At 50.2% G+C, this 22,079-nt stretch overlaps 6 protein-coding genes and 2 non-coding genes across 8 annotated transcripts; 6 read left to right on the forward strand and 2 right to left on the reverse strand.

Annotated features, from left to right (window-relative positions):
* Positions 1–73: 73 nt before the first annotated feature.
* GGI43DRAFT_419731 (acyltransferase-domain-containing protein) lies at positions 74–2,695 on the reverse strand (the record flags this gene model as incomplete). Its single annotated transcript, XM_083207728.1, has 3 exons — positions 74–541; positions 601–2,461; positions 2,517–2,695. 3 exons carry the CDS (start codon positions 2,693–2,695, stop codon positions 74–76), a joined length of 2,508 nt encoding a protein of 835 aa, XP_083065868.1.
* Positions 2,696–3,157: 462 nt separating this feature from the next.
* On the forward strand, positions 3,158–4,138 carry GGI43DRAFT_6446 (RNase P/RNase MRP complex subunit). The gene has a single exon (XM_083210114.1). It carries the CDS (start codon positions 3,248–3,250, stop codon positions 3,926–3,928), a length of 681 nt encoding a protein of 226 aa, XP_083065869.1. The 5' UTR covers positions 3,158–3,247; the 3' UTR covers positions 3,929–4,138.
* A 1-nt stretch (position 4,139) lies between these two features.
* GGI43DRAFT_6461 (uncharacterized protein) lies at positions 4,140–5,182 on the forward strand. Its single transcript, XM_083210116.1, has 3 exons — positions 4,140–4,517; positions 4,588–4,904; positions 4,960–5,182. Exons 1-3 carry the CDS (start codon positions 4,350–4,352, stop codon positions 5,036–5,038), a joined length of 564 nt encoding a protein of 187 aa, XP_083065870.1. The 5' UTR covers positions 4,140–4,349; the 3' UTR covers positions 5,039–5,182.
* Positions 5,183–5,883: 701 nt separating this feature from the next.
* On the forward strand, positions 5,884–11,025 carry GGI43DRAFT_6436 (GYF domain-containing protein). The gene is made up of 4 exons (XM_083210108.1): positions 5,884–6,296; positions 6,528–6,927; positions 7,006–10,579; positions 10,640–11,025. The coding sequence occupies exons 1-4, from the start codon at positions 6,187–6,189 to the stop codon at positions 10,942–10,944; spliced, it is 4,389 nt and encodes a 1,462-aa protein (XP_083065871.1). The 5' UTR covers positions 5,884–6,186; the 3' UTR covers positions 10,945–11,025.
* Positions 11,026–11,803: 778 nt separating this feature from the next.
* On the forward strand, positions 11,804–11,883 carry GGI43DRAFT_t2. The gene has a single exon. It is a non-coding gene; the product is annotated as a tRNA-Gly (tRNA).
* Positions 11,884–11,915: 32 nt separating this feature from the next.
* GGI43DRAFT_t3 lies at positions 11,916–11,997 on the forward strand. The gene has a single exon. It is a non-coding gene; the product is annotated as a tRNA-Gly (tRNA).
* A 443-nt stretch (positions 11,998–12,440) lies between these two features.
* On the reverse strand, positions 12,441–14,226 carry GGI43DRAFT_419733 (amino acid permease/ SLC12A domain-containing protein; the record flags this gene model as incomplete). The annotated part of the gene is made up of 2 exons (XM_083207729.1): positions 12,441–13,623; positions 13,733–14,226. The coding sequence occupies 2 exons, from the start codon at positions 14,224–14,226 to the stop codon at positions 12,441–12,443; spliced, it is 1,677 nt and encodes a 558-aa protein (XP_083065872.1).
* A 4,059-nt stretch (positions 14,227–18,285) lies between these two features.
* GGI43DRAFT_389821 (tetratricopeptide repeat-containing protein EMW1) lies at positions 18,286–21,850 on the forward strand. The gene has a single exon (XM_083204244.1). It carries the CDS (start codon positions 18,525–18,527, stop codon positions 21,573–21,575), a length of 3,051 nt encoding a protein of 1,016 aa, XP_083065873.1. The 5' UTR covers positions 18,286–18,524; the 3' UTR covers positions 21,576–21,850.
* Positions 21,851–22,079: the final 229 nt, after the last annotated feature.

The raw sequence follows: 22,079 nt of genomic DNA on the forward strand, positions 1-22,079 counted from the left end.
AGGGGTATAATACAAGACAGGCCTAGAAAGGAATGAGAGAGAAATTCAAAAAAAAGCCAGCAAAATTTGTTTTTTACAAATGTGCCCTGCCCTCCAACTTCCTCTTCTGCCGTGCATTCTTCACATTGTGATCCAGCGCCTCCTGCTCTTCTTTGCTCAGCCGGCTGGGTACTCCCTTTCCGCCCTTCTCCGCCTCTTCAGCTTCAGCAAACAACCGTGTGCCAAGCTCATCCGTTAATCGAAGCACGCGGCTGCTAACCGTCGCTCCGTCTCGTCGGTTCTTACCCTCTCGGCGCGAGCTTGCAATCTTCTCTGTGAAATCCCACAGCTTTCCTTCGGCCAATAGAGCTCCCGTGGCGGGATCACGAGAAGGCCGCCATGAAGGATCGAGCTGGAGGCGGGGAGGGATCTTGGCATCTTTAGACTTGACGACTCTGATAATCTGCTCTTGCTGGAAGCGCGTATATGAGTTTTTGAGAGTTTCCTTGTTTACAGCCTCAAAGTAAGATAGGTCTCCTTGATGATAGAGAGTTTTACCGAGCTGTAGTATCAAAATGTTAGCTTCGCTCTTTATATCATGGGGATTTTTTTTTTCCTTACCAGCTGTGCGTTGTTCTGAGCTTTTGCTTCTCCAATCCATATATCACCGTTTTTACCGACTGGGGGAGTAAGTCCCATTAACGACACTGCCGCCAGCCAACTAGCCTCGATAAAAGGCCAGATAAGGAAACAGTAGAAATCATAATTTTCTCGCCCGGCCTTGCGCTCCTCGTCTGACAACCCAACGGTTGTAATGTTACCATTCTCATCTTTATCCAAGCGGACGACATGATCGGCTTCCAAGCCACGTAGGGTATTATCCAAGTTTACGTCAAGACCAGCGCCAGAGAAGATAAACTCTCCACGGAATAGCGAGGATAGAAACAGAACTTGGTCCCTAAGTTCTGCAAAGGGAATATCTTGGTTAGATGGGCCGCCTCCGCGCTTAATACGTGTGTACATGGCCGCGCTAACCAGAGCTTCGTAAATAAACAGATGGATCGTCATATTGCGATAAAAGGAGAGCTGGAAGCGGTCGACGGCATAATATGTTGGCTCTGCCAATCCTTCGGCCACTCCCACCAAATCTTTGCCCAAGACTTCTAATCCTCGGTCAACAATTTCCGAGATAGCTGCGTTTCCAAAGTGTGCCACTCGTCCGCCTTTGGCTCGGATACGAAATGTCAACCACTCTACGCGGCGGATCAATTCGCCTTTGCCGACGCCTCGACCACGTAGAGTAAGTAGGACGGTGCCAATGAGAGCGGTAGGCATCACAACCGACACTGCATTGATATCACCGAGGACTTTGTAGCCCAAAGCACGCAGAATCTTCTCTCGGACTGCTCTTACTTCCGGGTTGCGGTGATCAGTATCCAATCCACGAGGAACGCTAGATAATTTCGAAAGATGCGTGTCGATAAACTTTCTCAAACTCCAGGGCTCATGGAATCGGACGTCGACTCTGCCCAGCTTCAAAGAGAGAACAGAAGGCCCGTTGGAGAGAAGGTCAGCCAAGTTTTCTTTTTTCTTTGGCATACCAAGCAGTTCAGTGACGTAGCCTTCCGTCTCGATGACTTTGTCGTATTGCGTGCTGACGGGACAAATAATGCAATCCTTGACTCGGCCAGAGAGAATACTATCAAGCACGAAGCTCAGGATACCGAATTTAGGGGGCAGCAGTTTTCCTGTACGTGACCTGCCTCCCTCAATGAAGCATTCAAAATTATAGCCGCCTTGCAAGAGGGTATCGACGTATGATTGGACGAGTGTGGTATACAAGGCATCATCTCCAAACGATCTTCTGATCCACATCGCGCCCGCATGCTGCAAGAAAGCTCCCACCAATGGAAAATTGAGGTTGTCGCCAGCCACGACCACCGGCAACGTCAAGCCAAGGCGGTAGCAAATCAGCTGCAGAGAGACATAATCAACGTGTGATCGATGACTGGGCAGGAACACAATGCTCTGTTTGTTCTTAGCAGCAATATCTGCCACCTTTCGTAATCGCAAAACTTCTTCGCTAGAAACATGGATTCCTTGGTGGTAGGCGCGCGTTATTAGCTGCATACACAGGTAGTATGCGCCGCGAATAAAGGTGTTGCTCTCCATCTTGCAAATCATATTATCCGTAAGCTTCTCTGCAACTTCTAGGAGGGAGCTTTCGATAATGTTTCGTCGTTGCGCACGCTTCAATTGATAATCCTTGTCATCTTTGTTGAGCAATCCTTCTTTTTCTTCAACGGCCAGGCGATCGTTGGCTAGCTGCGAAATCCGCTTTTGTAGCAAAGGGGCCGACAAGACATTGGAAATCATGTTCTCTGAGAAGCCGGAGTAGAAGACCGGCTGCCCAATAACGCGGTCGCGGTCGTAGGCTCGCCATCCTTGGCCAGAAACGTAAAGAGAGACTTCGCGAAGAAACCTGGTTGACAGCGGGTTAGCAGACGAGTCCAACGGCGAACCTCGGTAAGTCATACTGGAGCGGTTCGCTACGGAACGAATGGGTTTGATTCATCAAAGCCTCCTCTTTGTCGTCCTGCGACACACCTCTGGGCTCTACGAAGCCGCTGGGTTGCAGAGTGATTTCATCGCCCAAGATCTGGAGATCGGGAGCCGAGCTGCTGGCATCGTCAACGGAATCGCCATCTCGAGCCATGGTTGGATGTCGCGGAGTCGAAATAGACGAGAGCTGGAGCGGTGCGGAGTTGGTTAAGGATAATTGAAGGAGCTGAGGGGTAGCAGCAACATTGCCATGCTATGCTCTGCACAAAAGAAAATCAAGCTCGCTGATGCAATGGCAAATGGTCAGCCATGGAGACCGAGTCTGATGCTTATCCGGGGTAAATAGTGTTGTGGGGCTGAATGAGACGACGAGAACGCGAGCAGTGTCATTAGTCGATATAACCCGAGGACATGTGAAGAGTGGTTGCATCCAGCAGCTGAGCCGCTATAAGCCTGTGCTAAGCACACAGCCGGCGTACCGAGTACAGAACATGACGCACTATAAACGCTCCATCACTTCGTACTAGCGACAAAGCAGTTCGATGGAGCTTGGACCACCTGCAAGGCTTCGAAGCCGCAACCACTAAAAAAAAAGTTATTTGACCTATCAGCTACATCTGCCGTCAGGCTGCAGCTCATATTTACACTGCAAAAGATTGCAATATTCTGCAAAGGGTCTCGGACATTGACATTACAGATCGCCGCCATGTCATCCGCAGAGCAGATCAAGGTGACGCAAGACCTATTGGCGAGAGCGCACTCCCCCGACAGCGCAAACCGCATCTACAGCGAAAAGATCCAGTATCGAACTCTCCAGCTAAAGCCTACATCTCCTCCACCTGCTGCTCTCAACGCCAGGGCAGCGCGTCACAGAGCTCGGCAACAGGAAAAGCTACGTGGGAAACAGAGGCCAAAGCCATTGTCAGCTCGGGAGCGTCGCAAACTTGGACTGTACGATATTCCAAAGGAAGGGCAGAAATATGAAATCTACGAGCCGCTAAAAAAGATGTGGATGGGCTACGCCTTGGAGATCTTAGGGAACGACATATACACCGGCGGTTCACTTGCTGCTGCCAAGCTGGCCAGTGCTGAATTCCATGGAGCAGAGGCTGAAGTGGTGAGGAGCCGGTGTCCTGGACGAGTGGGAACCAAGGGCATCATCGTCAGAGATCGCAAGTTTGTTGTTGAGCTGATTACGAAGAAGAGGGGACTCAGAGTCATACCCAAAGAAGGGACCACATTCCGGGTGGAAGTCTGCGCCCCCCAGCAACCCAACGATGATACGGAGAAAACGTTTGCCTTCGAGGTACTTGGCGACCAGATGATGCTCCGATCTGCGGACCGAGCCAACAGAAAGTTCAAGTCACACTTTTTGAAGAATGTGTAGTGGCGGGACGCGTCGCCAATTTATTTTCGGTGGCTTTGAAAAGACGACACATACTCTGAAATACGAGCCTCTTCCCGGCGGAATTATGGATTTACCATAAAGATTCTCCAATCTTTTTATTTTAAGGTTCCAGTACTACGCCGTGTACACATTGCATTGCGCGTCGTCAAGTACTCCTCTCTCCATATGGAATCTGTCCAGAGCCAATAATCCTGCTCTCGTTTGCTGGGATGGCAGATAGTACACCCCACTAATATAAGAAATCTACGGCCATTGTCTGGAGGGGATGAGACTCTTCCCGATTATTTGATTTTAGCATCTCGAGCAATCGTTTGCAACACAAACAGCCTCCAGAACGCTCATCTCGAACAATCTGCCCGAATAATCTGTCAAGTCCTTGTAACAGAAAAAATCTAGGAAAATGTGCTTATTCGACCCCCGCCCATGGACACTCCCGGTGCCTTTTGTGGGCATGGTTGTCCGGTGCTTCATAGGCCTGATCATGTTGGCCAATATGAATGGGCTCTACGAACGGCTGAGAATCCTGGACGTATCACCTGTCTATATTTTTGTGATGAATATTTCCCTAGTAAGTCAACCTGGCACTAGAAATAGATTGCTTCTCAGATCTAGCAGCTAACTCTTGCTATAACACATAGCTCGCATCAATACTTCTATTAATCGGCGCGTTTTGCGCCATGCGTTTGAACAACTATTTCTGCAGTCCTAACATGAAGATGTTGTGTCTCGGTCTCGCCTCCATTTGGGCCTTGGTCTTTGTTTTCAATGCCAGCATCATCGTGAGCGGTTTTGTACATTGCCATGCCCCTGGCTATCAAGAGGAGGTCGCGCAGCAATATTGTCACTTCTTTGGCAATCGTAAAGCAGCTGAGATTCCCGACTGGGAGGGGACGTCCTGGTCTGTGTACTATTGGATCAGCACCGCCCTCGCTTTGTATATGGCTTGCTGGCAGACGTTCGTGACACTCTCTCCCCTTGCATATGAAGAAAAAGCTGACCTGAGTTCATAGGATAAGCTGGTTCACTCGGTTCCTCATGGTTAAAAAAATAATCCAAAGAGGAGAGAATTCAGCTATGAATGGAGCCTAATTAGAATAGTTCTAGTATTAGGTATATCTAAACGGGCACAAGGCATTTAATACCAGAAAGGCAATATACTGTTGCAGTAGCATATAATATTATGTTTGTGGAACACGTTGATAGTGTTAGTAGTAGTAATTCGACCAATGATATCATTTTCAAGAGTTGCCGCTGTTCATTTATACATTCTCTCGGTGCATGCAACCATCACGTAATACTTACCTGCCCAATAGGTGCCCAACCGACTTACACTCTGCATATAGTCCATCTGACTAATCCTCCGCCATAATATCTGCATGTTGGCATTCATAGAGCGTCGATCTTTTTCAGCTCTCAACATATTCCGTCGTACACACGTAATTGCCTTTGGGATTCAGGGCCGAAAAGAGACCGCTATATTCTTCGGTAGCTCTCGGTGGCTGATGGCGCTTACCATAAGTCGACGACGCACATATTACTCCGTGCAGATACTGCCTACTATAAGAGTACGCCTGCATGAGGGCCTGCCACCGAATCCACCGTTCCTCGCCAGAGGCCGCATTACCCCGTAGCATTAGGGCAAAGATCACGCCGTCAGTCCCAGGGCCGCCGCGACCAGATGCACCGCATTCCGAATCGCGAGCCGTTGTGCCTTACCGGGGCCCTGTGCATGCGTTATTACAGCACTTATCGTAGCATGTCGTAATACGGCTCTGGACGGTCCCTGCAAGGTTCCTCGATTAGGATTTAGCCCTCGCACAGTAGGCTCGGTTAAGGTTCGGGGCTATCCCGTTGCGGCCTAGCGGCGTCCAGCCTCGCTGTTCATCCAGCCTGGGGAACAGAATCGAACTCCAATTTTATCTTTCCCAAATCTCAGGTTTTTAACCCCAGCAAAAGCACTGGTAGCATTAGTTTCTCATTCAAGCATTCTGTCATCTCGCGACCTAGCGTCTGCTATAACCACGACTCCGACGACCCCTTGCCCGCGCAATTGATCACTCTCATCATCTAGCTAATCGTAGCAGAATTTTGAGTTTTTCCTTTTGCTAGACATCCACCCACTGGTGTCTGCATCCTGCCACTTTTTTTCAGTCGCCCGACCCACGGCTGAACTCGACCTCACGACAAACACCCCGCGCCTCGATACACGATCACGACCCGTGGGAAAAGTCCAAAACATGCCATCCAATCTCCCGTCAAGCTTTGCTTCGGCCGCCGCCGGCCAGAACGCGGCCCGTGATGCGAGGGGTGGTAGAACTGATGGAAGGGGATCTGCTGGAGGCGAATGGTGAGTTCTGCCCCTCGCCAGCACCCGTGTTGGGCGCAAACCCTGGAGACGACGGAGAATTTGTGTCATGCATGCAGTCTGCCGCTGTTGCTTTGCACTAACGAACGCTGCGTGAATCATCGTTTTTTTGGGCGGGGACACCCGCTCAACGACGCAGCCCCTCTACTATTTCCCCGAAAGCGGCCGTGTCCTATCCATAACATTGTCTTCGTGGCTAACTTTAATCTTTAGGTCTCGGAGAGATGGGCGCTCAGCTAACGGCACTCTGACCTTTCGTCGTTCCTCCACTACGCCCCTGAGCCAGTCTTCCAACCTTCCTCCTGCGAATGATAACGCTGTCCAGCCGCCTAGCGTCGAGGTACCCATCGCGCAACCCACAACCTACGAAGTTGGCCCTTCACGTTATACAAAAGACGACCTGCTCGAGATGTATAACTCCCAGCGCCCTGGTGGTAACCCTTCTCACCTCTTCATTTCTGGCTGGGACCCAAGCAATGGCGCCAGTGCTGCTGTAAGGGGCTGGGGGAAAAGCAACGAAAACCACGTGCCGCAGGATCCCGGTACCTGTTGGGATGCCAGCGGCGAGACAGCACCGATAGGATTACAAGGATTCTCCTCGGAAGAGAGAGAGGTTAGAGATGCAACTTTTTTTTTTTTTTTGCAGTCAATCACGCTGCGGGGATATAAACGTGCTAACGATGACGTCTAGGCTTTTTCTACTGACATCAACTCGCCACTGAAACCTCCCACACAGACCAAGGAAGTTCACCAGACTGCTGTCAATGGCCGCAAGCCTTCTCTTTCTCATGCTCCAGGAGCTACCTTTGGAGTGAGCTCACCATCATCCGCTGTCCGACCTAGTACTCGTCGCCGAGAAACCGTCGATTCCAACCCATTCAGCCCTTCCGCTCTTGCGTCGCCGACTGCTAGCCGATTTTCGCGGGAAGATCCGCTCTGGTTCTCGCGAAAAAGTGGCGATTTGAGAGAATCAGAAAATGACGAGCCTGATACTGAGCAAGCTTCGCGTGATGTCCCAAAGCTGCCGATTGGAGGCCTAATGCGATCTAATACATCGACTGGCGTAAGCATGGGGTCCATGTGGCCATCTAGCGCATCCGGTGCTGGCGGGTTTGGCAATTTTGCCCTGCCCACGTCTCCAGCCGTTGGTGACAAACGACCTGGTGGGGCTACCGGTGGAAGTCGACTGGCACATCTGATTCCCAAGGACAATGTGGAGGGCACTGGTACCAGCAAACCTTCTGAAGCTCAGAACGCTCAGGCGCAGAGTTCCTGGCGAACTAGGCCACGAACTGACACCGATCCCTTCGGTGGCGATGAAGAGTTGTCTGGTAGTGCCGTTCTTGGAGGCGCGCAGGATACTAACTCGGGGGGGCCGCAACCGCCTAATCGAGCAGGTGTCTTGGGCACTCCAGTCAAGGGGTCCGCCGGAGACTTTGGGATGTCTGGCCTGAACTTGGGCGGACAATCTTCTGCCGATGGCCCTGTTAGCCCATCGGAAACAAATCCTTACCGAAGCCCCCCAGCTGAACGCCATGACCATGACGGACAAGATTCGAGTGCTGGTGATAAGATCCACAGCACTGGGCATGAACAGCAGCAACACTCCAACTATAGCACTCTCTCTCGGGGATTTGCTGCAGCATTTGATGGGAGTGACCGCAGTCAGACCTCAAGTGTAGGTGCTAAAGCCTTTCTGTCTGGCGGTTGGCCGGCTCCAGCTGGCCCGTCTACCGGAACCCCTGACCGTGAGCGGTCAAACTTTGGAGGCGCATTTGGCAGCTCTCTCTTCAGCCCTATCGGTGATATGCAATCTCCCGGTCTTGGCAATCTCGGCGGTGTGTTTGGGCCCTCCAACACCGGTAGTATCGGTCGCGGAAGCAAGCTGGGATCTCTTTTCCCCCCTGCTATGCAAGCCCAGATGCAGGCGCATGAGCAAGAGAGCAGCCTCTCAGATTCTCTGGGCGATCTCCGACAGAGCAACCCGCTCGGTGCCATCGGCCGGGGTAACTTTGCCGTCCCAACTCGAGACACTGATAGCCCCATGAGGTCTAACCGCGGAGTCTTTGAGGAGCTTTTCCCCTCCAGCGATAGTTCCAGAAATCTCGCGGCGTTTGGAGCGTCAGATGCTGGGCAGCCCAACATCGCTGCTACGGTACCTCAGTCATTCACACCAGTTAGCGGCGGTCTACCATTCGGAAATGCTCCGGCTGGTGTAGACCACCCATCTGCCCAGGTCCGTCAAATGGTTATGCCCGATCGTATGCGATGGGTCTATCTTGACCCCCAGGGGCAGATTCAAGGTCCGTTTACAGGACTGGAGATGAATGATTGGTACAAGGCCAACTTCTTTACCCCTGATCTCAGAGTGAAAAAGGTTGAGGATCCTGAGTTTGAGCCACTTGGTCAGCTCATCAGACGCATTGGAAATTCTCGAGAGCCATTCTTGGTACCCCAGATTGGAATTGCTCATGGACCTCCTATGCAGAGCGGTCCATTTGGACCTGGAACTGGCAGCGGAATCATTCCTCCTCTCAGCGGCGTTTTCCCTACATTTGGCCGAACCCTTACGGCTGAAGAACAGAACAATCTGGAGCGCCGTAAACAAGAGGAGCAATTCCTTATGGCTCAACAGCGCGATTTCATGATGCGGCAGCAAGCTATGGCTAAGTTCCAAATGCAGCCAAGCCTCCAACATCATTCCAGCGCTCATAGCCTCCAAAGTCAACCAAGTTTTGGCAGCATGACATCCCCTTTGGGAGTTCCTCAGCAGCAACATCACCAGTTGCCGCATCAACAACCCATTGGGGCTATGGCTGGCCCGGGAGGCGTGTTTGATAGTCACCCTGGCGCCAACCCCGCCGCTATCCGCGCCGCTATGGGAAACGGCGAGCTTTTTAGGCCAGAAGACCTGGCTAACCTCTCAGCAAATGAACGACAAATGCTCGCATCCTTGCAGGGTGAACCTACTGGTACTGAATCTGGTGCGCCTCAGCCCATTGGGACTCCGGGCGACGCAAGTCGACGATACGGTCTACCAGAAGCTAACGAGCTCAAGGAGGACGATGAAGGTTTCAAAGATCGACTCCAAGAATTTGAAGAACTCCGTGCCGAGCATGACGCTGAGCAAGCTGCTGCTGGGATTCCCGCCGATGAGTCCCAAGAGAGCTCCGTACAGGTAGAAGAAACGACCGTCACGACCGTCACCGTCGAGCCGAAAAGCGAACCCGCTCCGTCTGCCGGCAAAGCTAGCAAGGCATCCAAGAAGAAGACTACAGTTGTCGAAGAGAGCTCGCTTTCTCTAACCCAGCAAGTGCAGAAGACTCAAGCCTCCGCAGCTGCGGCTGCCACTGCCCCCCCTCCTCCCCAGCCTACGGAGCCTGGAATGCCAATGCCATTCCCTCCACCGGCTTCGACAACTCCTCTCCCGGCGCCAACCGCTCAAAGGGCCAGGTCTAATTTGCCTGAACAGTTCAGCCGATCGCAAACTGCAACCCCCGACGTTGTCGCCCAGCCTCCTCCTCTGGCCCCTTGGGCTAAAGAGCCCGGCCAGGAAGGACAGAAGGGCCCAAGCCTGAAGGAAATTCAAGAAGCCGAAGCGCGTAAAGCTGCCAAAGCTGAAGAAGCCGCCGCCGCACTCCGAAAGGCCGCGATGGAACAAGAGGCTGCCCTGTTGAGAGAGAAAGAGAAGTCGGCTGCTGCCGCTGCCGCCAACGCTGGCCTCCCGGCGACAAGCACTTGGGGCCAGGGCTCGCCTGTATCATCCGTCAGCCCATGGGCCAAACCAGGGGCTACCAAAGCCAAGGGAGCCACTCCCATCGCAACAGCTGGAGCAGCCGGAGCCAAGAAAACTTTGGCTGAAATCCAGCGTGAAGAAGAAGCACGAAAGCAGAAGGCCAAAGAAGTTGCCATCCAGGCTGGAGGTGGTGCTCCTGTTAGCACCGGCAAAAGCTATGCTAACCTTGCCGGCAAGCCAAACCATGGTCCCTCTCCAACAGTCCCCTCTCCGATCATTACCGCCGGAAGTGGCTGGGCTACTGTTGGGGCTGGAGGCAAAGTGAAGAGCCCATCTACAGTCCCATCTCAGCTTCAAAGCCGCTCTGGAAGTGCCAGCAGCGCCAAGCCTGTTGTAGCCGCCCCTGTGAAATTGGCACCCAAGTCAATCATTAGCAACACTGGCTCTCAGCCAGCCAATGCGGCCATGGATGAGTTCAACAAGTGGGCGTACAGAGAGCTTTCTCGAGGAATCACGGGTGTCAGTGATAGTAAGTCATCTTTGGATATTCCTACAATCACATTCATAGTGTCTAACATGCATGCAATAGTCACGAGCTTCCAGGCAGACCTCGCCGTCTTACCCCTTGATACGGGATTGATTGCGGACGCCGTATATGCCAACTCAACCACAATGGACGGACGACACTTTGCTGAAGAGTACATCCGCCGAAAGAAGCTGGCCGAAAAGGGCGTTGTAGAGAAGCAGACGCAGGCTGAAAGCAAGACGACTAGCTCCGCCGGTGGATGGAGCGAAGTTGCCAAGAAGAGCGGTGCAACTCAGGTCAAAGAGAGCGAGCCAATGCAGAGCGCTGATTTCAAGGTTGTGCCCGGAAGAAAGAAGAGCAAGAAATAAGGCACTTGTAGAAAAGTTATATTGCTATGGAATATTGTTGAGCTCGAGCCCTTGTCATTGGATTGTATGTTTTCGAGCGTTGCTAGTGTTAGGAACCAGAGCGGAGCATGACTATATGTAGTATGTACTTGTGCGCAAATGAATGTTAAGAGCAGTGTTACGCTACGCAAAATGTCTACTTGATTCTGAACTGGGACCATTTGTTCCTAGGCCGTTGTCATTCCGTTTGATGCAATAGTATGAATTGCGCACCTGTAACTGAGACTGCTTTTCAGGAAGCCATACACATACATGTTTGAACTATAACACTTCTAGGACTATGTTTCGCATATCTCTGTTCAGTATAGCCCATTTGCTCAAGTTTTAGTCTTTATATGAGCTCTCTAACTTATCTCTGGACATAGTATGCAGCTGTGTTTGGATATCAAGAGGATAACGAATCCTGAATTTATTTTCGAAAATCAACAAGTTGTTCCTTTGTCATATACTTCGTACTAGCCATTTGTTATAATCTTGTTCCCTGGAGGTTTGCATTTTCATTATGGCTGAGTCCAACTTGGTTATTCTATACAACTAGCTGCAGCTAATTTCAATTTCTTCAAGTAATGCATAGCAACTCACTCAAAGGGTAAGCATGTTGAATAATTAACACCACAAACTTGAGTGCATTTATTTTTTTTTCTCTATAATAATATTCCCTCAATCCAATGTCATAACATCTTGCCAATTGGAAAGAAACAACTCATCTCCAGGGTACGTCTCAGCCCATACCATCAACAGAATTTTCCTTTGTCTCAAATCTTCCCGAAAACTTCAAGATTGCATTCTGCTCGGCCCTTTTCCAACAAATAACACTAAAGCGTGAATGGTTTAGTGGTAAAATTCTCCGTTGCCATCCGCAACGTCGGGGAGCCCTGGGTTCGATTCCCAGTTCACGCAGTGAGGATCTTGGTTCTCTTCTACATCTTTCAGCGTAATTGGTTTAGTGGTAAAATTCTCCGTTGCCATCCGAGCAACGTCGGGGAGCCCTGGGTTCGATTCCCAGATTACGCATTGAGATTTCTTTTTTTTTTTGCTGTTGTTTGCTATTTTTCGGTGTTGTAAAAGGTCAAAGGCAAAACAAAGCTTTGGTGTTGCAAGTAAAGCATTTGGTGGGGTTGCTCGTCTTCGCCATGCGATGCGTCTTATGGTGCATGTTTGCCGTCGGGTGGAAAAGGTGCATGTGCTTCTTGAAATGTACTTTTTATTTTTTTTCTTTTATATGTCCTGCGTATATGTATATGTATGTATGCTATATCTATAAGTCGTGCATTTATATACGTCTAGCCCCGTATATCCCGGCAGTAGAATCTCTATTCCACAAAACGTGATGGGTATATAAAACAAAAAACGTAAAAAAAAAAGAGAGGGCATAAAAGGACGTATAATCGTAAATCTATCTTCAAAAACTCCAGCCTCAAGAAGCGTCTAGAAAGCTCTCGGTTTCGCTTCTCATCTTACACGTGAATTGTGACTGGGTCCTTCTTGCGCTTAATGCGGACCATTTGCAGCATCTCATTCCAGAATCCGGTCGGAGGGTCGATAAGGTGTGCTTCATAAGCGTCAATCGTTGGTCGTTGCCACACGAGATCAACTTCGCTGGGTCGGACGAATCGAGTGCGCTTCAAAACCTTCCAGAAGATGAAGAGAATAGGCGCCAGAATCTGCATGGTGTAGTTGCGGAAAAAGCTCTTGACGTCCCAGGGAATGAAAGAAGCATATCCATAACCTCCCACAACCATGAGCTGGATCACGAAAGCGATAATGGCACAGTAAGGCTGGCCCCAACCGACATATGGGAATGCCTTTCGGTCAACGCCCTGGGCCTTGCATGCTCTGTAGAAGCACAGGTATGTGAAGGACATGACCAGGTAGTCGATAATTCCACCGGCTGTGATCAGAGTCACCAGCCAGTCAAGCACGACAGCAGATCCGTTTCCAACTTGGAGGAAAGACAGGAATGGGAAGCACATGACGACCAAAAATGCATTGATTGGAACACCCTTGCTTGTGCACTTGCGCAGGAATCGAGGAGCGCGGCCTTCAAGAGCCAAGCCATACAGCGAACGAGTTGCGCAGTAGGTGTATGTGTTACCAGCAGAGAAGATGGACGTCATCATCAGCGCATTGACAATATGGGGTAGCACTGAGACTCCCATGTTCTGCATGGCAATGACGTATGGTGAAGCCGCAGCGGTGCCACTGCCCTTTCCGCCATTGACGAGATTGGACAATGTGCTGTCGTTGTAAGGAAGAATAATGCCGACAGCCAAGGCACTGCCCATGAAGAAAATGCCAAAGCGGATATAAATGGTCTTGAAAGCGGTCTTGATGTAGGTTCGGGGTCGCTGAGCTTCGGCAGCCACCATAGAAATATACTCGGGTCCGACAACAGCAAAAGCAGCGCTCCAAAGCGCAGTCAAGAACCCTTCAAATCGACCGAGGGCACCCGTTGTGTGGTACTCGGCGAAGGCTCCGGGATTGTTCCAGTATCGAAAGCCGTAGGCGTCGTGGGTAGGATTTCCGCCAACCATAGTGATAAAAGTGAAGCCAAAGAGCATGAAGATGAGAATAACCTTTCCTCCAGAGAGGAAGAATTCAGCTTCACCATAAGCCTTCACAGCGAGGACGTTTAATAGACTAAATTTGAAAATACACGTTAGCATTGAAGCTCTAGCACCAATGAATTTTAGGAGTGCAGGGTTCTTATCTGCCTCTCCTTTCTCTCCATTACAGGGCGAGTACTTACGCATAGCAGACGATGACTGCAGCACAAATGCCAGCAGTAGGGCCCGGATTGGTCATGTTATCATCCCAAAAAGAGATAACGAGATTGAGTGCCGTGATTTCAAAGGGAATGAGCAGCGCTTCATAAATGAAGAAATTCCAACCAGTCATGAATCCCAGAGCATCATCGACCCAGTGGCCTGCGAGCCGGATGAATCCTCCAGATACGGGCATTAGGACTGTCATCTCCGCGAGAGAGTTGTTTACCAATCCCAGTACCATTGAGTAAAGAGCGTATGCCAAGAAAAGGCTGCCTGGTCCGGCCGTGGAAAGTCCACTTCCGATACTGACGAAGAGAGCAGTGCCAATCGAACCGCCGATAGCAATTAGCTGAATCTGACGGTTATTAAGGCGCCGTTGCAGACCGTCGGCATTCTCGATGAACTCTTGGGACCCTGAGTCAGAAGCCTCGGGAGCTTCAAACTTGAGGTGCTTTTCATCATTGACATTTGCCATTTTGAGAAATGGACTAGTAAAATGGTAGCAGTGCTACGTCTTAGATCGTCATGAAGAAAGAAAAAAGAACTGTGACGATACAAAAGCAGAGTGTATTGCCAAATAGATCAAGATCAACGAACTAGCGCCACCAAAAGATTAAATCTTTGGGGAAGACGTTTTCGTATGGTCAATGAAAGAGAAGTTGGGGAATAGAAGAAAAAAAAAAATCCAACGAAGATGACGGGCGATGGAGGAGTATATGTAGCAAGTATTCATGAGCAGCGCCGCATCAATGGGCCAGGGACTCGCAAAGTACCTGTCGCATCAGGTCCAATTGTATGAGTGAATACCGTACTATGTAGTAGCCAACCGACTGGGGACCGTGACAAGAGCGAAGACAAGGCCGAAGACTTAGTATCGCAATGGGATTGGACAGCATCGCGGTGACGGCGTAGGCTATGTGGGGGGGAGGCCGAATTAGAAACGCTTCCAATATGATCTCAGGCGATTTTTTGGTATTCGTCTTGGCAAGGCCCGAGGAGCTGCTGTTGTCCTACAACTGGCGAGTCGCTCAGTGCTCGCTGCTCGCGTACCCTGCCATTGTCGTTCTTGGTGGAGAAGCCAAGGACAACGCCAAAGAAGAGCTAGCGCTTTAGGCCCTGCTTAGACTGAACGGGACGAACAGCCACCACAGAGAAGGGGGGCTAAGGATCCAGAAAAGCGACCAGGGGGAGGGCACAGTGTTAGATTGCGGTCCTTGCTTTTCCCTGTTTTCTTGTTCACAGCGCTCGGGGCAGAAGGTTGACTGTCATGGCAGTGAGAAGGAGAGAGATCTGACAACAGATTAGCATTTATCGCAAGATTAGAGGCCTGGGCAAGGATATATTATAATCACATCACAAATACCTCCCTGCGTGCCCGACATGCTATGCAATAAACCATGCACACGCAGGTCTCCTAAAAGTGCCGTATTTGTCCAAGATTTACTTGCATCGACCAGAATCAAAAGTCAGTGAAATCCTGATGCTAAAAGACGAAGATCCTTGACCCCCAAGTACTCTACGATATCCCCAAACTCCCCTCTGTCAAGATATCGCTGATCAGCGAGACGTCAAAGAAAGTCACATGCATATCTTAATGACTCGTCCCAGATTTCAACTCGTAACCAATGCCCATATTTGGCTATTGCATTATGCACACGTGTTGATCGAACGTCAAGAAGCTAAATCCGGCTTTTATTAGCCAGATTACCTTGTGTTAAATACCGACATATGCTAGCCATCCTGTCTTCCGTCCTGAAGCAAGGTTAGAGTTAAGGGTATAAGTATGGAAGAATGATCGCTGCAGTCTGCATTCCGTACCTAGGTAAATACCCGAGTCTAGAACCCTGGGATCGACTGCACATCCATCTCAAGCTAAGTATCAGAACAATTCCATACATGGAATGGCATACAGAGCTGAGAACTCGCGCCTCGCCGGCCTGATAGTAGTATAAGCGTAGTCTTGAGTCTTTAGCGAATCCAAAGCCACGATGGCATCTTTAGCCCTTATTACAAATTGTGTATCTCGTCTCTATCATTGGACTATGAAAAGTTAGACAAACCGGCAAGTTTCTAGATGCCATTTTCGCAGAACTTGCTCCCAAGATCAGCCTTTTGCCAGGCACTGTGCGATCGAAGCATGTCAACGTTCTGGCCACGCGACCAAGGATTCTGGACTCAAGCCAGGCGCTCGATCTGGAAAGACTCCCATCATGGCTGCATACGTCTGAGCATATAAAGTTGCATGTCGCTTAACAGAGATCTTGATGGCGCTCTTCAGCAAATCGTAACTTTGACGGCGATTCAGCGGCTGGTGTGCCTGCTTGCGTCGAAGGAATCTCCTCGTAGCTCACATTGACGTCACTCTGCTTGAGCCCTGTCCGCGACTAGACTCGTATCTGGCCTAGCGGGCATCGACGATCACGACTGTCCCTGTCGCACAGTTTGCAAACCGTGCGGGATAGCGCCATCAGAGGCCTTGCTAAATAACAATCGGCATCGTATTGTACTCGTATCTCGAGGCCTCTCCAGTAGTCGCTCGCTGGCGACACCGCCTGGATGCTGGCGATCCCCAACAGTTCATCTGATTAGACCGAATGCCGGAATAGGGAGGCTGTGCCCTGAACACCCTGCAACAACACCAGGCTGCCGTTTTCTGCGCACAGCCATACTTTAAAGTAGACTTTGAGCATAAATGAGCTGCATGCGGCAGGCTTGGTGGACGCGAGTCAGGACATGCCCTCCAGCTGCAAAGCCCCGGATGTCTGAGGCCATCACTGTCGTCATCTTTGAGAACAAGGCAAGGCAAGCTGAGGCGAGAGAGGGTCAAAGACTTGGAGACAAAAGGCGAGTTTGTTGAGCGACGGTTTTTTTTTGTGGGCTGGAATCCACCGCCTTTTACAGCGCACCAATGACTGGGCAGGAAGTTCGGTTTAGCATACGGGGAACTTGAAATGCACATAATACTGTACGCTCGGAGTTAGGAGTACTATCGCACCATATGGGGTATCTACCTGAGGGAGACCGTGGGCTGCCGCTAATTTCCCACATCAGCCAAGTTTCGCTCTCGTACCCGCAGCAAGTGCGCTGATAGGCGGCGGAGTTGGTATTTTCGCACTGTGCTGCCAATCAAATGCAGGAGAGCGCCCGTACCGCAGAAAGTCCCATTCGGTCATAACATCCTCCCTACTGTACCTAGTAGCTGCTAATACGTATTAGACGGCGTCTGCGTCGTTTCATATTTTTTCAGCCCTCAGCAGCGCCAGGGTTTTCAGAACAAAGGCACCAATAGGCGTTGAGTTGCCGTAAGAAACGGACGCTAACGGTAAATTACAGCGCAAGGCTTTTCTCCCTCTTTCTGGCTGCTGCTTTGCCGTTCAATGGCTTGGCCTTGTATCTTTTTGGCTACTCATCGCGTGACCTCGCAGTTATTTTTGCCAAATCAAGTTGCGAATACTCTTACAAAAATGATATGAATTACTAACATTCATACCATCGAAAGGCATATAATACTTATAGTCTGGCGCTGGAATTCGATGCAGAGAGCATCACTGGCCTTTCGCCACCACAGCTTGGAGACTCGCACAGGCAGAAAAATTCTTGAAGCCCACACACACACAAGCACTCGCGCGCGCACTGATGAGCCTGTGGGTCTATTCTAAAGCCATGCGCGTCAAGTAAAGAGCAATGGGGCGAAAAGAACAGAAAGAAAGAAGAATTGAGCGAGAAAAAGTGACCATTCCAAGAACAATCAAGTGACAAAAAAGAGGGAGGAAAACATCCGTGTTGCAGGCATATTCTCTTACTAGCACATGGATGAAGCTGTCTCAACGCATAGAAACGGTCTGGACCGACGAGACTTCCTTAATCCTCAACAAAAACATAGTGACGATTACTAAATATGAAGAAATAGAGAATTCATCATCCTAAGCGAGGGTATTTAGAAGTCTATTGATGCATTAGCGGAGGTGGATTACCGCCTTGGGACAATCACATGTCAATTGAAGAGAGACCCTGAAGTCGGTGAAATGAATGAGGCTAAAGAGCCCACTACTAAGGTAATAGTGCTGGAATAAGAGCGACAAAGTCCAGCATGTGAACAGAATACAGTATAGGGGCTATTATATATTTATATAACCTAGTAAATAAGGATATTTGCATATCAGCTACAGTATGAGCCCAGACAACTGTTGGCGTAGATTTTAAAAAGCGTGGGTTTTAATGAGGTTTAGTGCAGTTCTCGTGGATTTTGGACACTTGCTTGTACGGTAAGGCTCATGTGCTGTAAGGCGGCAGATTTGAGTACCAAATGGCACGTCTAGTCGCTGATAGACAAAAGCCTTGTTGTACTCAATATGTATGAATTTGATGGCAGAAATTTGTAATGGACTCATTTTATAATTTTTTTTTCTCAAAGCTGGCCCATAATGAACATGAGCTTTCTTTCTTTTTCATGCCACTTAGAAAGACCTGCCATCCTGCGTCTTCAGTGACAGGTGGGGTAAAAGGGTTCTCACACGCTAAAATTTTCATGCTGAAAATCGTCATCCCACCTTAGGCTGCCGTATCGATAACGAAAATCACAAAAAAGGTGACAACAAAAGAATCACCAAGATACCGTACCAGTGACATCCCAGAGCACGTATCACTTGCCTGGAGACCAAACAAATAGTCTCGTCTGATATTTCGCCAGTCCCCGAGTTTCGTGGCGGCTCTGCGATCGCCAGAGGCCTGCCGGTCAAAGCATCACCAACTGCGAATATCAAAACCCCCACCATGGCCTCGACGTCTGATAACAGTACCCTGGCAACGCTGGTTGGCAGTGCTGTAGCGGAGCAGCTCATAACGGCACATGTATCTCACCTGGTGTCTCCTTCAGAAGGGACAGCTTCAACTGCATCAACACAGCACCCGTCTTCAGAACTCCTCGCCATAGGCTTGGCCGCTCTCGATGCCTTCCTCCAAGCAACCGTTACCGGTCCTGTTCTGCCACCGAATGAGTCAACTCATGTTGAGAAGCTCTTTGTTACTGCTTGGAACTCAAGTCACTCAGAATCTCACGACTCCGCCGTCGCGCTGCACCAACTTAGACGGGCCTGCTTAAAGTATCTCGAAGTTGATGGTGTTGTTCCCTATGCCTACATCCCTCACTTGGAACTCTTCTCTCTCGCCAAGTACATCTTGGTCCACTCCCTAGCAACTGAGACAAAAGATGTATTTGAGCTGCTTTCATCTGAAGGAGCTTCAACAAAACGAAGCCTTGCATGGGAGAAACTACGCGTTAATGTCTGGCACTATAAGATCATCACTCAGCCAAGCTTGGGCTCTGGATCAAATTTCACCAAGAGTTCACAGTGGAGCGACATTCCCACACTGGCAACCCAAATTAGCAATGAAATAGATGCTCTACGAGGAACTATTATCGGTAATGAGGTCTGGGCGACGGATGAGACCTGGACCCGTGATGAGAAGGCCTTGTTCCTTGTCGAGGCTGCCAACAACTACATTCTGCTTGGACGCTATGACAAGGCAAAGGAGACGCTGAGTGAAGCGGCACAGGTCACTGGCGTTGCTTATGCCTTATCCGGTGCACTGGGAAAGAGGACTAAATTCCAAGAGCACAACATCAGCCAGCTGGTTGTTTTCGCACGAAGCGCCTCTGAACAAGATGCTGCTACTACAGAGCTGAGCAAAGATGAGGACGACAAAGCCGCTGCTAAGCCAGACTCTCTCAAGCTCAACAATGATACCCTACTTGAAGAGATTAAGTTTGCAAACGAGCCCGTGAATGACACAGCAGCAGTTGAGACTTTGCCGCCGGCGCTATCCGAGCTATCACCAGATGATCAGCCACAGCTTTCTGCCCTCGACGAAATTATTCTTCTTACAGAGGCCACAATCAAGGATGCCTTTTCACCCATCGACGAACTCACATCTGAACAGATTCTGCCATTCGCTGTCCGCGTTCTGACTGATAAATCCGTCAACTGGCAGATTTACACACAAGCCCTGCTCGTGCGTTCAAGGGTGGAAATTCACAGAAGTAGAACAGTTGAACGTGGTGTTCTGCAACTGCAGGCTGTTGCCGACCAAGTCCTCACTGACACCACCTTTTCCGCTCCGACAAACAATGAATCTCAAGAAAAAGACGAATCCGACGTCCCTGCCATTCAGGTGACCGCCCCTGGCCAATCTGCCGCCCCTGTCGACGAGTCCAAGCCCACTACTTTCCTACCCGCCGCAACGAACTCAGATTCTGCACCCGCTCACGTTCGTCTTCGTTACATTCACGCCCTATCCTCCCCTCCGCGATGGCATCTCGAGTCTGAGCTTGCTTACGCATGGGCTGGCATAGGCTCCATGACATCTGCTCTTGAAATCTTCAAGCGTCTGAAACTGTGGGCGGAAGTAGCTCTCTGCTACGCCAGCAGTGCAGCTACTGAGGATGAAGATGGCCGGGGAAGTGGTGGAGAGGCTAAGGCCAAGGGAATCATTCGCTGGAGACTTTTCAACAAGACTGGAGTTACAACACCTTCTTCTTCAGAGCCAGAAGATGAAGTTGTTGGCCAAGACGTCAGCCTTCTCAAGGCAGCTGATTATTCGGGCGTAGAGCGACAACCCCCCTCTCCCAACGCTGCTCGTCTGTGGTGCATTCTCGGCGACCTCGAAAACGATCCCGCCCATTACGAGCGTGCATGGGAGATCTCCAAGCACCGATACTCTCGTGCCCAGCGATCCCTGGGAGAATACTACATTGGCCAGAAAGATCTATCAAAGGCTCTGGAAGCATATAAAAAGGCCACCAGTGTCAATAGGCTGAGTCCCGACATGTGGGGTCGTCTCGGAGATATCAGCTTGCGTATGGGACAATTTGAAGACGCAGCAGAGGCATACAGCCGGTCCATCAGCAGCGCAAACGACACCGAGGGAGGCGAAGGTGCTAAGACGTGGAGCAATCTCGGCAGTGCTTTGTACAGCTTGTACAGCGAACTGACTGCTCCTGGAAAGGCTAAACAGGTCGAAGAGTCTCCTGTTGCTACGAGAGCCCCACTTGACGACGAGGAGGACGACGTCGTTATCGCAGGCTCAGAGGAGAAAATCGCCTCTCGAGATCCTAACAAGCTTCTCGCCCAGTCACTCGCCGCCTACAAGCAGGGAGCTTCCATCGCGCACGACAACTGGCGCATCTGGGACAACGTCATCACTCTTGGCTCTCGCATCTACCCCGTCCCCGCCACAGACATCATCCTCGCTATGACACACATCATCCGCATTCGAAAAACAGAGGATGGCCTCGACACCGACATCCTCTCTGCCCTCTTACAAGACACCATTCTATCAAAGGACAGGCCCTCCGCTAGTAACGGCGTCTACGACCCCCCTCGCGGCTCAGTCGAGCGCCTCCTCATGCGTCTCATCGAAGAGGAAATCGTACCCCTCATCACCAACCGCTCCGACCTCTGGACACTCGTCTCACGCCTCCGCTCCTGGCGGTGCGACTACGCCGGAGCCATCGACGCCTCAGAGCGAGCTTGGCGCGCTGCTGTCGGTGCTTCAGGCAGTGGTCTCCTTCCCGGCGAATCTGCTTCTGCGGACTGGACTACTAACGAGGCCGGTTGGGTAGAAGTCGTTAAGCGAACTGACGAGCTGGTCTCCGTACTGGAGAACTGGGGCCCTGATGTCGAGACTATTGGACAAAAGTGGAAGGGCAAGGCGCGGAGTGCGGTGCGCAGCGTGATGGGACGGGCAAAGACCAACTGGGAGGATAGCGAGGGGTGGAAAACGCTGGAGAATCTCATGGAGGGACTGAAAATAGACAGAAGCTGAATAGAATAGAAAAAGAATAAAATAGAATAGAAATGCAAAGGGAAGATCAAGAACCTTTCTTTCTGGTATTTGGAGTGAGAGAGACTTGGTATGATTGTAAGGGGTATGCTGTATGTCTATGTACAGCTGCCCCAATCAGCATTTCGGTTATAAGTGCGTCGCTCATGTATATATCTGTTCAATATGGGGTATATGTTCAATAATATATGCATCATATAGCTCCGAAATCGTTTAATAAAGCCACTAAATAGGCACTTCTAAATAAAGGACATTACACACAAATATAGCCATAGCTAGTGAATATTATAAAAAGAAATCTTGCATTTGAGATTTACCCCGAGTGAGAAATAGGTCTATAATTACCTAACATTCACAGTAAAAGAGAGAGACTAATGTTTAATTCAAGAGGTTGTTCAAGTCTATTCGGGTTCTATCTACCGTCTACCTTCCCTCTATAGCCCAAGGTGCGAGACTTCATGACAGCACAGGGGGTCCTCCACCCCC

Source organism: Trichoderma evansii (assembly GCF_050947405.1).
Source record: "Trichoderma evansii strain SZMC 28006 chromosome Unknown GGI43scaffold_1, whole genome shotgun sequence".
NCBI lineage: Eukaryota > Fungi > Ascomycota > Sordariomycetes > Hypocreales > Hypocreaceae > Trichoderma > Trichoderma evansii.

What these genes read in the sequence shown, in the direction of transcription:
- GGI43DRAFT_6446 (XM_083210114.1), top strand. Translation starts at nt 3,248, where the DNA reads ATGTCATCCGCAGAGCAGATCAAGGTGACGCAAGACCTATTGGCGAGA.
- GGI43DRAFT_6461 (XM_083210116.1), top strand. Translation starts at nt 4,350, where the DNA reads ATGTGCTTATTCGACCCCCGCCCATGGACACTCCCGGTGCCTTTTGTG. An exon ending in TTGTGATGAATATTTCCCTA is followed by an intron (nt 4,518 to 4,587) that starts GTAAGTCAACCT and finishes TATAACACATAG; the next exon opens with CTCGCATCAATACTTCTATT. An exon ending in TATATGGCTTGCTGGCAGAC is followed by an intron (nt 4,905 to 4,959) that starts GTTCGTGACACT and finishes CTGAGTTCATAG; the next exon opens with GATAAGCTGGTTCACTCGGT.
- GGI43DRAFT_6436 (XM_083210108.1), top strand. Translation starts at nt 6,187, where the DNA reads ATGCCATCCAATCTCCCGTCAAGCTTTGCTTCGGCCGCCGCCGGCCAG. An exon ending in TCTCCTCGGAAGAGAGAGAG is followed by an intron (nt 6,928 to 7,005) that starts GTTAGAGATGCA and finishes GATGACGTCTAG; the next exon opens with GCTTTTTCTACTGACATCAA. An exon ending in AATCACGGGTGTCAGTGATA is followed by an intron (nt 10,580 to 10,639) that starts GTAAGTCATCTT and finishes TGCATGCAATAG; the next exon opens with TCACGAGCTTCCAGGCAGAC.
- GGI43DRAFT_389821 (XM_083204244.1), top strand. Translation starts at nt 18,525, where the DNA reads ATGGCCTCGACGTCTGATAACAGTACCCTGGCAACGCTGGTTGGCAGT.